This window comes from Paroedura picta, chromosome 1 (assembly GCF_049243985.1).
Source record: "Paroedura picta isolate Pp20150507F chromosome 1, Ppicta_v3.0, whole genome shotgun sequence".
NCBI lineage: Eukaryota > Metazoa > Chordata > Lepidosauria > Squamata > Gekkonidae > Paroedura > Paroedura picta.
This window is the reverse complement of record NC_135369.1, coordinates 97,637,789-97,655,408: the sequence shown is the minus strand read 5'-3', so window position 1 is coordinate 97,655,408 and position 17,620 is coordinate 97,637,789. Positions and strand designations below refer to the sequence as shown.

At 42.0% G+C, this 17,620-nt stretch overlaps 1 protein-coding gene across 5 annotated transcripts in view; it reads right to left on the bottom strand.

Moving 5' to 3' along the window:
- IPCEF1 (interaction protein for cytohesin exchange factors 1) overlaps nucleotides 1-17,620 on the bottom strand; it is a 68,305-nt gene that overhangs the window by 27,438 nt on the left and 23,247 nt on the right. For 2 of the 5 annotated variants that reach the window (XM_077349149.1, XM_077349157.1), the window contains exons 3-5: nucleotides 13,919-13,968; nucleotides 8,891-8,927; nucleotides 6,926-7,095 (exon numbers count right to left, since the gene is read on the bottom strand). In XM_077349149.1, the coding sequence (XP_077205264.1) occupies nucleotides 6,926-7,095; nucleotides 8,891-8,927; nucleotides 13,919-13,942 (231 nt within the window). In that variant the 5' untranslated portion in view covers nucleotides 13,943-13,968. Of the gene's footprint in view, nucleotides 1-6,925; nucleotides 7,096-8,667; nucleotides 8,822-8,890; nucleotides 8,928-9,094; nucleotides 9,224-13,918; nucleotides 13,969-17,620 lie in introns of those variants that run through there. The other 3 variants (XM_077349173.1, XM_077349166.1, XM_077349139.1) reach the window with 3 other exon arrangements.

Here is a 17,620-nt window from a genome sequence, read left to right as displayed (position 1 = left end):
CCCCCACCCCACTGTATTGCTGGTAATGTCCTGTTTAGTGTAGTGGTTAGGGGTGCGGACTTCTAATCTGGCATGCCGGGTTGGATTCTGCACTCCCCCACATGCAGCCATCTGGGTGACTTCGGGCTCACCACAGCACTGATAAAATTGTTCTGACCGAGCAGTGATATCAGGGCTCTCTCAGCCTCACCCACCTCACTGGGTGTCTGTTGTGGGGAGAAGAAAGGAAAGGCAACTGTAAGCTACTTTGGCCTATTATGCACGGCTGCTGTAATGGCAGTTGGCAGTCACATGGAAAATGCGGAGGAGGAAGAAGCGAGGCAAACCACAAATGCACGGGACGGAACGCAACGACGGCAAAACCCGGAGCAGCCTTTGGCTGCGGTCAACGAGGCAGCGATGTGGAGCAAACAAGAAGAGAGGTGAGCGTGGTGCTGACTGAGGCAGCCACGGCAAGTGCAGGAACAGGCCCTGCCGGCGGAACCGAAGGGCATGGAAGGGGAGAGAGCAAGCACACCCAGAAGCCCTGTACACTACGGACCTCCCCGATTATGCACACGGCCACTTTGGCGCCACTTCTGGTTGCGCCCTGGTCGCCCGGAAAGCTCCACTTTCTTCAACGTTTCACTAAAGCAGCTTTTTTGGTGGCCTACGTCAACTCTGCGCCTTGCTGCCACCAGCAGCATGCATTATTGGTGATTTCCTCTGCCACCATTCCACCCTAAATGTGGACCTTCCCCTCCGTGTATAAGAGGCCTTTGAGACTCCTTTGGGTAGAGAAAAGTGGCATACAAGAACCAACTCTTCTTCTAGCTCCTAGGTAATCTCCTTTGTCTTATACCTATGATTCGCCGTAGGCCAATCTACCAAGATAAATCATTTCCACCACATATAGACTCATTGATACGATGGTTCTTTTTGTACAGAGACATTAACGCCCATCTCTCGATCTGGCTAGGCCATTTTATAACTTCCTACCCATGGAAAATTCCATCATGTGCCCACTATGCCCCCTATCATGCCCCCACCACAAGCTCAGCATGACCCCCTCTCCCCCCAAATCTATAAAAAAATCTGGCTTTGACAAGCCAAAGTGTGCTTCTAATTTGGGACCCATTCAGATCACCCTACATGCTGGCCGTGTTGACTCATTCTCTGACCTCTCTGCTCTACAGGACTCTCTGCTCTACAGGACCACTATTGAGATTGCAATCTCAATAGTGTCATTCATTTATCTTTTCAATGTAATTTTCTCATTCATGTTTCCTGTAAATAGCTATTGGATTTTCCTGTTCTTTACATATATATTTATTCTGTTGTTTTCAAAAGACTTTTCATACATTTTTCATTGTTATTGGCTGTTTGCTTTTGTCCTGTTGTACTTTTCTGGAGGTTGTTTTGAAGATAGCCTTTTTCTTTGTCTTGCACTAGAAATGGGACAGTAAACAGCACAACCACATGGCTGACACATTGCATGAGTCTTTCCCATGATGGACAAATTAATGTGTTTAATTTAACAGATTAATTTCTTGAATAACTTATTTTCCAAATTAAAATTTCAGACATATTTTTAAATACCATGATTTCATAATGAATGTAATAGGAACATAATAAAACCAACATAGACTTTGATTATTTTTAATGGATTTAAAATGCAATTTTATTGTGTGTTTAAAAGTGTTAGCTACCTTGGTGGTCCCTTTGAGGGTAGAAAGGTAAGATATAAATTTTGTGTGTATATGTGTGTGTATTAGAATGCATATTTTTAATATCTTAAAACTGAACCATGACGATCCAACAGATGAAAGCTGCTTTTTACGTTAAATGCAAAAATCAAGGCGGAAGTACCTGATTTTATTCCAAGAGGCTTACTCACAGGAAAGTGTTTTTAAGAGGGGAGTCATAATGAATTATGGTTTCTTACTACACCTAAGGTCCAGTAAGTCATTACAAGTGCTAGGATCTAGGAGGGCTATTCTGTATTTCATCAAGCCCATTTGTATGGCCCATAAAGTCTGTATCACGTGCAGTTCTCAAATTGAGACTGTCATCCTGAATTTCCTGCATTCTGCAGGGGGTTGGACTAGATGACACTGGAGGTACCTTCCAATTCTACCCACCAGACTGTGTCACTGTTTATTTTCCATTTCACTGTGAATTATTCTATCCAGGAACTACCAGATGTTGCTTGAGAAAAAGATGACTAAATACAGGTTAATCATGTGTTTTTACTTCATTCAATAAGTTTTCTTCCCAAAGGATCATGCATAGGAGTATCAATGGAACATATAAGGAAATGAACTTCTTTAGCATCCTTGTATGCACACAGAGTACCAAACACATATCTGCTTCTGCAGTCTAATTTTGAAATGCATTCACTTTTTTATTATGAGCTGGGATTGAATAATGGTTCTATCTAATTGCAAACTAAAAGGTGATATCCTAGGAACAATGAAAGGAAGAAATCTGTACAATGGATCTTTCCCTTTTCCTCTTCAGGACCCTCCCCCAAGCAGGATACAGCAGGGGGGTGCAACAAGAAGGAGAAATAAGCAGGAAACACTCTGCGTACATCCACTAACATTACTATTGCAGAATCTCTTGCTGCATGTGTGGAAACACTTATGTAAGAGAAAAGAGCCTGATTTCTGCCTATTTCCTTTCAAGCTACAGCCTCTTCTTCCTGAAGACACCCTGCCTCCAGCTCCCCCCCTCAAAAAAAAAAAAAAACCCTGTCAGGAGCAGCTTTTAAGATTTGCAAAAGGCTACAAAGGGGAGGGAAATCAATTAATTCTGTGAATTCTTTTAGTGTTTTGTTCTACAGATACTTGTAAGGAAATACAAGGGAAACTTAAACGAGTGTACACAGAATTACCCGTTCTTTTTCGCCTAAATCTTACTTGAAGAACCAGTTTTCACATCAACCTGCTGTTGCTATGCTACGCGTCCCTGCATCTGGAAACTGCAGATTTTCCTTCAAGATGAACCAGATTGTTGCTTCACAAAACATGACCCATAACAGCAGCACACCAGGAATGAGGAGAATGAATACAGTTTCTTTGTACAGGGTCTCAGCCCCCACAGTCTCATTACTGCATTGACTCCATAAAGTAACATCCCTGCTTTTGTTCTCAGAGCAAAGGAGAGAGAGCTGTGTGCCCAGTTATTCAAGTGGAAAGGGACTTCCCCCCAGTCACATTTACAAAACAGTCAATGTCAACCACCCCCATTTTTCTGCAACCACGGACAATTGCAAATGATGCAGGTGATGAACTTTCCTCTGCTTTAAAGCACTGGAACCTTTTGAACTTTTAAACGGTAACTCCCTTCAGACAACATTGTATATGTTGAGTTCAAATCCCCTGGGCCAGATGAAATGCACCCAAGAGTGCTCAAAGAAATTTCCAGAGAACTTGCAGAACCCTTGTCCATCATCTTCGGGAACTCTTTAAGGACTGGAGATGTCCCGGAGGACTGGAAGAGAGCAAATGTTATTCCGATCTTCAAAAAAGGGAGGAAGGATGACCCGGGAAACTACAGACCAGTGAGTCTGACCTCTGTTGTGGGGAAGATAATGGAGCAGATATTAAAGGGAGCGATCTGCAAACATCTGGAGGACAATTTGGTGATCCAAGGAAGTCAGCATGGATTTGTCTCCAACAGGTCCTGTCAGACCAACCTGGTTTCCTTTTTTGACCAAGTAACAGGTTTGCTGGATCGTGGAAATTCAGTTAATTACTTGGATTTTAGTAAAGCTTTTGATAAGGTTCCCCATGATGTTCTGATGGATAAATTGAAGGACTGCAATCTGGATTTTCAGATAGTTAGGTGGATAGGGAATTGGTTAGAGAACCGCACTCAAAGAGTTGTTGTCAATGGTGTTTCATCAGACTGGAGGGAGGTGAGTAGCGGGGTACCTCAGGGCTCGGTGCTCGGTCTGGTACTTTTTAACATATTTATTAATGATCGAGATGAGGGGGTGGAGGGACTACTCATCAAGTTTGCAGATGACACCAAATTGGGAGGACTGGTATGCGGCACTGGTCAGACCACACCTGGAGTACTGTGTGCAGTTCTGGAGGCCTCACTTCAAGAAGGATGTAGATAAAATTGAAAGGGTACAGAGGAGAGCAACGAGGATGATCTGGGGCCAAGGGGCCAAGCCCTATGAAGATAGGTTGAGGGACTTGGGAATGTTCAGCCTGGAGAAAAGGAGGTTGAGAGGGGACATGATAGCCCTCTAAGTATTTGAAAGGTTGTCATTTGAAGGAGGGCAGGATGCTGTTCCCATTGGCTGCAGAGGAAAGGACACGCAGTAATGGATTTAAACTACAAGTACAATGATATAGGCTAGATATCTTGGAAATAATTTTCACAGTTAGAGTAGTCCAGCAGTGGAATAGGCTGCCTAAGGAGGTGGTGAGCTCCCCCTCACTGGCAGTCTTCAAGCAAAGGTTGGATACACACTTTTCTTGGATGCTTTAGGATGCTTTGGGCTGATCCTGCGTTGAGCAGGGGGTTGGACTAGATGGCCTGTATGGCCCCTTCCAGCTCTATGATTCTATGATTCTATGTTTTGGTAGTCAGTTGCAAATGGATGTTTTGTGCCATTTCAGACACAAGTGTGCTGGCAACCAGCTACCAACAGATCTTATTTACCTTTCCATACAAAGCTACTAGTGTCCAGTTAGCTGAGCTACTCTTTCTACTGTTTTCATCTCTACTTTGTCCTTCTGAATCACTGTAGTCTGCAGTTTAAAATGTCTTCAACACTTCAACACTTCCCACATGTTTTCCTGCCCTTTTTACTGCATGATCTTTCTCAACCTTTTTTTGAATGTTCTAAGTAGAATCATAGAGTTGGAAGGTGCCATACAGGCCATCTAGTCTACTCAACACAGGATCAGCCCAAAGCATCCTAAAGCAGTGGTCCGCAACCTTTTTAAGGCTGTGGACTGCCTGCGGTGGGGAGGGCGATCGCCCGTCCGCGCATGCATGGCCACGAATGCGCAGCGCGCATGTGCGGCAGCAAACACGCATGTGCGGCACTCCAGTGCATGCACACATTGCGCATTTGCACCATGTGCATTTGCGGCCGCGCATGCGCATTGCGCATACACGGCTCTGCTTCCCTCTCCCCCCTCCCACAAAAAGAAACTTGCCGGGCTGCAAGCTAATCAGCCGCTTTTGAGGCCAATTTGCTTGCAGCCTGGGAAGTTTCTTACTGCGGGGGGGGGGAGGGAGCCGCAGCCCAGGGACCACCGTCCTAAAGCATCCAAGAAAAGTGGGTATCCAACCTTTGCTTGAAGACTGCCAGTGAGGGGGAGCTCACCACCTCCTTAGGCAGTCTATTCCACGGCTGAACTTATAATGGTGAAGAATAAGACTTTTTGTTCTCCCTGACTTTGCAAGGTGAATAAACAGTCACTAGCTCATATTCATTCTGTCTTGCACCAACTTTGCTGCAGATGTTGTCCCTTTGATTTATTATTTATTCATTTATTTATATTTAAATTTATATCCCTCCACTCCTGGTAACCGGCTCATGGTTTGATAAAAATCCGTAACAATAAAATTCCATTAAAATACCAATAAAACATTCCAAAACAATTACTTAAAAGCACATGGCAGTAAAAATCTCAGCCTCCTGGGATAGGAGGAGGCTATGTCAACAAAACATATCCAAAGGAGGGAGCTCATTCCTGCACTGGCCTCAACCATAAACTCAGCGGAAGAGCTCCGTCTTACAGACCCTATGGAAAGCTGACATTTCCTGCAGGGCCCGCTGCTCTTCCGAGAGCTCATTCCACCAGGTAGGGGCCAGGACCAAAAAGGTCCTGGCCCTGGTCAAGATCAGGCAAGCTTCCCTGGAGCTGGGGCCGAGATTCCACAATGAGCCAAAATACCACAGGGATGCTTGGGCATATTGGTATTTGGAAGCAATCCTCTCTACTCCTTGGATCATCTCTCTGTTCCAAAAGCTGACCAGGGCTGTGACAAGAGACACTGCTGTAGTCTAAAAACTCATGGAGAGAAGGTACAAAATGTTGGCAGAGTAATTAATACTGAGACAGTGCACAACCCAATTAAAGAGTAGGACAAAGGTTTATTTAGAAATTAACATACTTGAAAGGAAAAAGGAGAGATAAGTTCGTAACTACATCTCTAGCTGTGAGAGAGGGAAAGACATAGTGTGGCACTTCCAAACAAGAAGGGGGAAAGTGCCCTAAGAGTAGCAGTCTGCAGACAGACAAAGGATGATACTTAACAGGAGAGAAGGTTCTGACCCCTATCTAATTATCTTCATGCTACCCCCTGCAGGGTTGTCTTCTCTTCAGCTCTGCACACCAGACAGTGCCTTTCCCAACACAGAATTTTAGGGATGCATAACGTCAGGGACCCAGAATCCCCCTGGGGATTCAGGAAGCCAGGCAAACTGCTGAGTGTTTGTGTGTATGTTAAAGCATCATCCTTGCTCTGATCAAGCACCTTTCATGTGCTGTTTTGAATGAAAGAGGGGCAAAGAGATCCTTGTTTGGGAGCTCATGTCAAATTTCGGGAGCTCTACAAGATTCAAAGCGAACTGAAGAGAAATCCACATTGGTCCCTGCAAAAAAAACCAAAACATACTTCTCTCCCCTTTTCTTGTTAAACAGCAATCAGGGAAGGTACCAGCCATTAGCTAGGGGAGCACCCATGAGTACAAAACTCCTCTCGGGAAATAAATATAGGTTATGTATGTAGGCTCACTTTCTCATAAAAACTCAGCATCGGTATCTTTTTTAATGCAATAATAGAACTATATAAACAGAGTGAACAACAGGCCAAATTTCTAAATGCTACATTATATGTTGCAATAAAGACCAAGCTCCTTTCTCCCTTTTTTAAAAAACCTGTAACCCACAGAGGTGATTGCTTTGCTTACCAATTGATTGCTGTACCAGTATAATGATGAACCCTTCAGCACACACCAGAACTTTTTCCATTTGCTGCCAATGAAACTTCCTTTTTCCTTTTTCTTGTAAAGCCATCCCTGGAAATCAGCTAGTCCCAAATCCTTACAGGAGATCCTTCGGCGGCTCATTACACAAATTCCTGTATAGTTGAAGACACAGGGGAACATGTTTTTGGAATTATGTATAGAAAGAGGGAGCACTAGCAATAGTTTAAAACCATCTCTCTGCTAGGAACATTCAGTGAAAATAAATCACTCAAAACAAAGCTTTTTAGGAAATCTACACAGGCACATTGAGAAATATAGATTACAAGTCAAAGTTTTAATTCAGTGGCACCTTTAAGACCAATGGAGTTTTATTACCAGATTTAAGAAACCAAACAGGAATAACAAGCTAACTTTATATGGTTACCATTTGTTTGGGTTTAATTCCAGGAGCGAATATAGTTAAGGAAATAAATATGGGCAGATGTATCAATTATGGAATGCTGAGAGTACTTAAGTAACAGCCAACTTTGCTACCCCACACACTCAAGACAACACAAGCACTGAACTATACCATCTCAAGCATATTCACTTTCTCATCTTCTAACATTGTTTATGCCATTAAATGCCAACAATGCCTTTTGGTTCTTCACAAAGGGCAAGCAGATCAAACCCTATGCCGAAGGATAAATGGACACAAATCTGTGAGAAACCCATAGGAGAATACTTCAGCCTTCCAGGACACTCAGGTGACTTCAAAGTAGCTGTATTATTGCAAAGGGACTTCAAGAACAGGCTAGAAAGGGAAACTATGCAGTTGCAAGATATTAGGACAGACAAAAAATGGAATTCCCGGGACTCAACAGAAATATTGGTTTCTTATCTCTTACATATACTAACCTCATTCTGTCCATGCACCAGTCTCCCATATAACATTCTCTGTCTTTTATTTCATTTTATTTCTTATTTGGAACAGTAGATTAGAAAAGTAGATTGTAATATAATGTCAAGTATACTATAATGTAATGTAATTTGGAATGGTAGATTGGGATGTATTTCTCTGGTCTGGGGGAAGGGGAGACAACTCTAGACAGCTAATTGCTGCTGCTGCAAGGGCACCTCTATGTTTGAAAAAAGATGGATGGAGAGTAATGGCATTGTCTCAGTTAATTACTCCCAGTGTTCCACAATTAAGGATTAATTTGCCCGCCAATCTACAGTTTTGAAATATTTATTTCCTTCACCATGTTCTCCCCTGAAATTAAACCCAAACAAGTGGTAACCTAAACTTGTTATTCCAGTTTGATCCTTGAATCTGTTAAACATCTTCATTATGTTGCATACTAATTTACTTCTCACTCTATACCAAACCAATATGTATGAACTGGTCATAACTTCCATTTCATTGTTTCTGAAGAAGTGTACCTGCACAGGAAAGCTTATCCCTTGAATAAAACTCGGTTGGTCTTAAAGGTGCCACTGGACTCAAACTTTGTTCTGTTGCTTCAGACCAACCCTGCTACCCACCTCAATCAGATTACAAATCAATTACTGAAGATTTTTCATAAGGCAAAAGTATAAAACATTAAGGCTTCAGTGATCACAAATTATAATTCATGTAAAAATTAAAAACACCCTTCAGAAACAACTGTGTTATTCAATCATTGTTTAGTGACATACACAAAAGAGGTTTCTAATCAATTAAGAAGAAGAAACAACAGACATACTTTTAGACATACCAGCTCTCTCCAGAACTGACACACCAAAGCAGCTTAGTCCACATGAAGAGCATGCCGTCATTTCTTTTTCCCCCTCCAAATCAACACTAAATTCTACCAGGTCCGAAGAGGAGCCCTCTACCCACTGCGCAGTGCTCCACAGAAACCTCTGCCTCTCATGGACAAGACGCCACACTGAACAGAAAGAGGAACAAAAGGAAGCCTTCATTACCTTGACTTTTCTTCCTCGTCTTCTGACGCAGGGGAACCTGCAAGAAATGCAGGAAGGAAAGAAAAGAGGAAATTTCAGATTGTGTTGCAACATTGGTAGAGAAAGGAGGGGACTCTCTGGAGGAGGAGGAAGAGGAGGAGGAGGAGGTGGCAGGGCTGCCTCAGCCTCGAATGGAATCTTTCAAACATACATTCACTCACTCACCACTATTCAGAGGAAAGCAAGTAGGTGAAGCAGAAAATGCTTTAATTAAAATCGATGCATGTGGAACTTCACAAGTGGAACAGCGTTAAGCCTCTGACACTCGGAGCTTCCTGTTTCACACCCACAGACCGTTATGCTTCATACGGGCAGCACATTATATCAAATTCAAGCAAAACAAAAGGCTGATGTTGATGTTTCACTGCCTGTCATCAGCTATCCCAAAGTCCCACTGGTACTCAAAGGGCCCAAATAGGCATGTTGGGCATTGGTGCAAACTTGCAGCATGCCATGACCCTCTCCACAGAACAAGCTTACAAAGAGCCAGAAAAACACAGCAGGGAGGGAAGGGGGGGAGGGAAGGGGGGGAAGAGTTGCATCCAGTTCAGAGTCCAACTAATTTAATCCCTCTGTGGTCAAGCAGACAAAGGACCAGGCTACACACACTTGTACACCATCAGTGTCACACTGCTTGCTGATCACAGACAAAGTAGATTTGTTCTTTCTTGATCCAGTTAGCAGGACTAGAACTGATGGGTGGAAGTTAGATGGAAGCAGATCTATCATAAATATTAGGGGAAACTTCCTAATGGTAGAAGCTGTTAGACAATGAAGCAGACTGCTTTGGGACACCCCTTCAGTGGAGGTCTTTAATCAGAAATTGCTGGGGTTGTTATAGATGCCTATCTCTGCACTGAGTAGGATGCTACACTTGATGGCCTCCAAGGTCTATTTCCACTCTTAACAGTCAATGACTTACTCCTGATGACTAGCTGTTGCATATACTGAGCAGTCTTTCACTGAAAATTTCATGGTGATCTGTGGTGCTTGGCCTATGACCTGTATTTCCAAATCCACATCAGAGTTTGATGTTGCACTCATGGGGCAATGAATTTGTGCCACAGAGTTAGTCACTTTCGTGACCTGTTTCAGTAGGGGACATACCAAAAAAACTAAAACTGTTTAATGCAGTTTTGAAAGAGATTTTGAAAGAGGTATAAGGAAAAGGAAAGGAAAAAACTAGAAGGTAACACTTTAAACAAACAAGCTAGGAAGGTGCTGTCAAAAGAGCATGGCAAACCATCCCCAAAATAAGAAAAGCTTCAGAGAGGAAGCAGGTGTGCAGTACAGCCTATTTTGTGTTCAGCATCTACTATAACATTAGAGGTGGGCTTTCCTCCTCCCAGGGCTTTTCCTGACTTTCTGTCATTCCTCCACCACAGCTGTCCTTAATTTCTCCCTTACTCCTTCTTACACCCAGAGAATTAATCATATTGCAATGGACAAGATTCATGCTTAATCTGCAATCTGTGATTGCTCAGAGGTTAAGCTAAAACTACCCTCTTAGGTAGACCAAAAATGGCAGACAAAGTGTTTCTTTTAGTCTGCAGTCTGTCAGGCTTTTGCTAAATCACCAGCATCAACTCTGACCTGGGGCTATTATGCATGTACTGGTTTTCACTGCAGTCAGTTTGTCAACCCTTTTAAAAAATGTTTTTAAAACATTTCCATTTATACATGTGCTCTGATACTACATTGGTGTTTTGTTTTTTTGTTTTTTTCACAGATTATGCATTTGAAACAGGGGAAACTTCTCCATTGTGATGCAAAGTCACCTGACTGCCACTCTGGCACATGCTGCCAGCAGGGCCTCATGGGAATTGTAGTTCATGGGTACTTTAACAAGAAATTACTATGGGAACACACAGGCTTTTGAATGCCTCAACCTACCATCTTCCCCCTTTGAGGTATACTGTTCCCCGTAGAGAGTGGGCAGGATAAACCATAACAGACTACAGAAGTTCCCATGAAAACTTAAAGCCCACACCATACTATCCCCACCCCTATGAAGTATTTTTTAATCACTGTGAGCCCAAAATGGGAGCCTCTGCCCATAGCTTGAAGCAGCTCTGCTTCCTCATTCCCCTGTAAGATGGAACTGGCATTTCAGACAGCTGCTGAGACCACACTTGGTGGTGCAAGGAAGACCCCTCTGCTTTGCCAGCCTGATAAACTGTCAAGCAATACCCGCCCCCCTGCCATGGTCACTGATCAGAGGTAGTAAGTACTTGTGTGCTACATTTATACAGAGAGGCTACAGTTTTGTAGTCTCAGGGAAGACTGTAGCAGGAAATGCCATGCATAACAGAGAAGTAATTCTCATTTACATGGCAATACAAGTTGGCTCAGTGGCCAGGGAGACTGAAACAAATTGTAGGTTCATGTCATCATTGACACTGAGGAGGCAGAGAATCAGCAGCAGGAACCTCAAGGTCCCATTGGTGAATGAAAGACTGTGACCAGAAAAAGTGCTGTCATAGGGGCTCACAGGAAGAGACCAAAAACACACTAATGTTTATGCATGAATAAAAGGCCATTCTCAGCACCGTTGTAAAAGAAATTCACTACAAAGCTACTTTTAGATACCTTGCTGAAAAGATGCAGTTTATGTTATGGGGGGGGGGTGCCATGTAGAATCAAAAATACTCTGTTGGGTTTCACACATCGAAAACATTGCCATGTGCAGAAATAAAAACAATAATGTCTTTTTGGGCAGACATTTTGCAATGTTTCCTGCCATGCATAATCCACCCAGATCTTCAAGCAGCACTAGGGCCCACTGGTTATCTGGCTAGCAGTTTTCCATGAGGACGAATAGGAGGATCTGAGAGCCTTAAGTGAAAGATTTCTGCTGTTTGTTATGGAGATTTTTGAGAGATATTTGAGTGTAGGATCCTGCTACATGTCCTTTATGCTAAATGTGGTATCTTGTGCCCGGTGTAGCAGTCTTTTTCTTCAGCACAAGATTTTTCTCTTAGTGGAATAGAGTTATCCCCTTGAGCAAGAATCCTAATTTATGAGGGAGACTCAGGAGGATCCAAGTCAATTTCATAAATCAATTTCAAGACCAGTTTCAATGAGAATCCTTCCTGTTTAACTGAGTCATGACTTGGGGCTCTAGATAGAGCAAAAAAAATGAAATGAGACATCATCTCTGTCCCAAAATGTATGTGGAAATGGAAATTCTATTGCATCAACAGTATGATGAGTAAACAGCCTACAGCTTTGTCATAAATTTAAGTCATCCGTAGAATTCCAGGTTTGCAGTATGATTGCAGGAAATGGTTCTTGTCACCCAATTTCACTATACCCCACTAGAGTCATATACTGTAAATACATAGAGTTAGGATCCCTTGTTAAGATTAGAAAATCTGAATTAGATATGCTTTCAATTCCAATGTAGAATTTTGTTCAAAAGTATAATGAAGCAAAGCATGTGCTTTGACGATGTACCCATGTACAGCCAAGTTTAGTTTTGTAAAAAAAATTCTTGGAAACCACTCTCTCAGAAAAGATCTTTGCAAGACAATGTTTCTCTAGATGAAATTGCAAAAAGCTGTTTTTTTCAGAAATGAACAAACCATGTCATCTTTCAGAACTGCAAATGAACTATCTTTAAGAACTAATATACATAATTAGAAGAAAGCTTATTGTATACAATTGGGATACCAATAAAGGATAATATGTTTGTACTATTTCACAGGGGACATTGGAGGAACTGTGTATTTAGCATAGGTAGATTAGGAACTTACTGATATTTTTTCAAATAGTCTTCTCCTATGTCCTGACTGGTTCAATTGGAGACTTCCTGCTCCTTTGAACAAACTTCCTCCCTGCCTGCCTCCAGAGCAACAGACAGTCAGGATTCTTTCTCTCCCTTCTTACAAAGCTGTTTCTCTTCTTAATAAAACTGTTTTATTCCTTTAAGCAGCCTAATGATTTACACCTCTTTGCATATTTAAGCTCTGCCAACAAATCATAATGTTCAAAAAAGTTCCTTCTCCACATGCACTGTTAGGTAAATCAGGCAGCCCATGCATGGGAATTGAGTAAACAAATTCACATGTCACTGTGCTACATCTGATTAAGAGAGGGGACCTCAGATCCAAACTGTGTACTCTGCAATTAGTTCATCACCCCTGCCAAAAAACCCTTACACCTGCAAGTGTAACATATCAAGAAGAAGCATTACATTTGTAAGTCAGGTTTTTAAAAGAGGGAGAATTCAGACATGCAAACCTCCACTAGTTTTCAGAAATGTGACAGCTACACCATATAGCTTTTCTGAATTTTTCTCCAGTGCACTTCAAAATATTATTGTTTTATAGCCAAGTTTACACAGATAGTAATTCCTGAATATTGAGGCCTACAAATGTCATCAAGAAGCTGCCTATGAGCACCATTAATATCACAGAGAAGACAGTGAGTTCTGATAGTTTTTAATGTAAATTATTATATTGTTTTAATATGTTTAAAATGTTTTAACTATTGTTTTATTCCATAAATGTGGCAAGCCACCCTGAGCCTTTGGGAAAGGGCAGCATCTACATTTGGAAATGAATAATAAAAATAAAACAAATAAGCAATGTTAATGGAAAAGTCATAGATACATATCATTGTGATAAAGACATCCTTGGGTGTGGACAAATGCCATAGAATCTAGGCACTAGGAAGGGACCTATTATGTGTATATAGTTTGTCCCCTTAGGTCCGTTGTATGGGACTACTAGTTCTACAGCAATTGGCCTATAATCCCCATAAAGTAATTCTTACAGCAGTTTCAATATCCATTAGCTTTTTGAAAAAAATACCACCTTCCAAAGATGTAATAAATGTACAGCAAAGGCCTTATGATTTCAACATATTCTGTAATCGTTCGCCCAAATGTACAAAATGAATTGCGCCCCCCACCTCAAACACATGTGTGTGCATGTGCACACATATTCACGCACACATACACACATCAAGATAAGCAAGAATACTTACTGGAACTTCACCATCAGCTGCCATGCACAATATTGAAATTGATGGGGAAGCTGGAAAGGAAAATATCAAAATAGCTTAGTTAAATAATTTTCTAAATATGTGTGCTCAAAAACACGCTGTAGATAAGTTAGAGCCAAATGTGGGGAATATTTTCTACCTTTTTTTCCTTTCCTCCTGAGCAAGACTGCAATGAACCCTAACAAGAAACCCACCTCTTTTGGACTGACTCTCTGTTAATCTATAAAAGAAAGAAAAATCCTAAATGTTCTCTAGTGTTACTTATCAGTGCCTATTTTAGGCAAGTGCAACATATGCCTTTCTGTGTCATGTACACTGGACATCTGGAAACCGGTGAATTTGCTGAGTTACAGCATTAAACATTCCCCCCCCCTGTAAGTCCTGGGAACTATTTCCTTGAAATAGACATAATGTGAGGAGGACTGAGGGAACAAACTTCATGTGAATGATGTGCATTTCAGCTTCAAAAAGCAGCTATGTGGCACAACAAGACACAAATCAGAATTACAGTGCTATGGAAGGCAAGGTAACTCTCCTCAAGTGCCATTTCCCTGATTAAAATCACCCCCAACACACCCACATACACACAGACATGCATGGTTGATTTAAACCCTCAAAGGGAGGAAAGGGAGAAACCAATATTCTATTTGTACTCCTGTGAATCAAAGCTGGATTCACTGGAATCTTTGGATTTCGTTCCACTCTCTCAGGTATTTCTTCAAAACCAAAAACCCTCAAGAATTTCTCTCTATATGGCCTGATATTTGAAAATCAACAATTTTAATCAATGTAATGATCAGCTGGAACCTTATAGGACACATCTTGCCCTGCCATAGTTTCTTGAAGACTGCCTCAGCTGAGGTGGTAGTTTATTGTCTGGGGTGGGGCAGTTTTGCATGTGTTATCTTTTTTCTTCATTGTTCTCTAATTTTCGTAAACCAGTGTTATTGTACGGTGTATTGTTTCTTCATTTATATATTCATTTAAGTTATGCTCAGCGTTTTCACACACAAACAGACACCCACAAAGGGACATAAGGCAGCTTAGATTGTTTTCCTCTCCTCCATTTTGTCTTTGTAACAATCCTGAAAGATCAGTTAGGCTGAGTGTGCGTGGCTGGCCAAGGGTCAACCAGCAAGCTTTCATGGCAGAGCAGGGATTGAAAACTTGATCTCCCACGTCCTAGATTAGCCACTAAACCACAACACACTAGACCATATTGCACACATTGGATGTCTTTATGGTTCTTATTACATTGTTTTTAAGTTTTTAAATTTGCTTTGATGTCAGAGAGAAAGGCAGACTAAGTATGAAATAAAACATAAATATATTAAAATAAGCTCAGTCTAGGAGGGTGACAAACAAATCATACTCTACCACACAAAGGCATTTACTCCAAGATAATGCAGCTGGTACAAAAAGAAAGAGCAAAAACTCTCTGCACAGTATATGCTAACACCAAAATACACTAGACAAAAAGCCATCTGGAACCATATATTGTCATGTAGGAGGCTAGTTTGGAGAAGGAAGATGCGATACCGTTCTTTAGCAAAAATGGCCACAGTTTTATTAACACACAACCAAACGCATAGGGTTGGAGCAACAAGGGTATGAGCCTAAAATTAGCAGTCCGCTGACTGCACGACCCGCATCACCCAAGAAGGAGCCCATCAAAATACCCCGCTGGGTTAGGGGTCTCCTCCTTGAGTAAACCTAAACTAGGGAGATTACCCCAGTGGAAGGCCAAAGGACGCAGACCTCCTTGGTTACCTCCAGAGCCATTTGGTCATGAAACGAGCTCACAAGCCTACCCATTGAGTCTGCATGTGGCTCGTTACCACCACCCCCTTTACGGAGGCTCCATTCCCGCTAGGATGCTGATCACACACCGGCTCCCATCAAGATAAGCTCATACTCTTATGCACATTCCACTGTGACAAATAGAATATCAACCAAAACCCAAATAAAACAGGGAGGGTGGGTTGGTCGCTTGCCCTGCGCTCCGGCAAAGAGGCGGGAAGGGGACCTGGCAGGCATCCTAAATGGATGTTCCAGCCCCGCATCCTCTGACATGCCACAGGAACTGTGACACCGCCAGGGGGCTCCCCGCACTGCATCCACCTCTGACGCCGCTTCCTCCTCCCACCCCCCACACCACAAAAAGCGGCACGGGTAAGTCCATGATGCTCATTCTCGACCTGGCCATTGCTGAGCATACTTAAATTCAGAGACTAGAGACATGAACAGGGAGAACAGATTTTTCTACCAAACCTGAAAAAGCCTCAAGTCTGTTAAAAATCTGAAATCTTTCTTTAAAAAAAACAACATTGTGGGAAATCTTTAAAAACCCAAGCTGATAAAAAAGAATGCCTTGCTCTTCTGTGTTAAGCAAAAAAACTATAAGTCTTCAGGGGCCCTTTATCCAAAGGAAATTAAACTCTGTAACACTTCATCTGACCATCTCACCATTCAAGGAAGTGGAGTGCATGTAACAGCAGATTCTTAAAAAGAAAATCAAAACACTAGTGAAGCACTAAGCAACTGCAAAACAAAGAGCCGGTGTAGTATATTGGTTTAGAACAGGGGTAGTCAAACTGCGGCCCTCCAGATGTCCATGGACATCTGGGGGGCCGCAGTTTGACTACCCCTGGTTTAGAATGTCAAACTAGGATCCCGTAGACCCAGGTTCAAACCCCTACTTGGTCATGAATGCTTGCTGGGCAACCTTAGGCTACTCACTCTCAGCCTCACAGGGGAGCTGTAATGATGAAAGGGAGAATGGGGGGTTGTAAGCATCTTTGGGTCTCTAGTGGGGAGAAATGTGGGGTATAGGGATGTCATAGAATAAAGAGAATCCAATGATCAGTTTTTTCAGTCTAATGTCTTCACAAAGAACCCTGCTGATGCCACTCCACAAATCTTTCTGAATAAAATGCTATATGTATCCAACCTAATTGTTCACAATTCCAGATAGGCCTCCTCAGTGTTGGGTTTAATAAGGCAACTGACACAGACTTGACACAGCAGGAAAGCTAATAGTCACAATTTTAAGAAGCAGAAGATTAAAATTAAGCTTTTCAATTGGTATTTAGGTAATTATAGAAAAGATTTGATTGTTAGATGCTCCAGAAGACATTCTTGGGTCAACATGACCTGCTGGGTATTGTGACAGTACTTCCCTCTAGTACTTGCTGGTAGCTGACGTCATTTTAAAACTTTTGATATATTTTATTTCACAGAAAAATTGTGCTGCTGCAGAGAAACAGGCAAGCAACACAGATATAATAAATTGCCACAATAGTACAGTTTCAGCTATTTTAAATAACACTGGGGTTGGAAAGGTTGGAAAGTGTTATTGGAAGGTACTGTTGGAAGCAGATTTTTTTTCCCCCATCTACCCCTTTCCTGGCATCACTTTTTGAGCCCTGGAAAAATATGCTGGGGAATTTATTTTCATGTATTTATTTATTTTGTAGCTTTTAAGTCACCCCTCTCTGAAAAGGCCTCAAGGCGGCTTACAATCTGTTCCCTCTTAATAAACCAGTAAGAGGTGTTGGAGTGGGCTGTGTCCATGATCAAAACTCCCAGATTGGCCCCTTGGCCCTGGACTGACAAGTGGAGAGGCCAAACAAACAAGGACCTTGTAACATCTTGTAACACTGACAAGATATAGTCTGTCAGGCA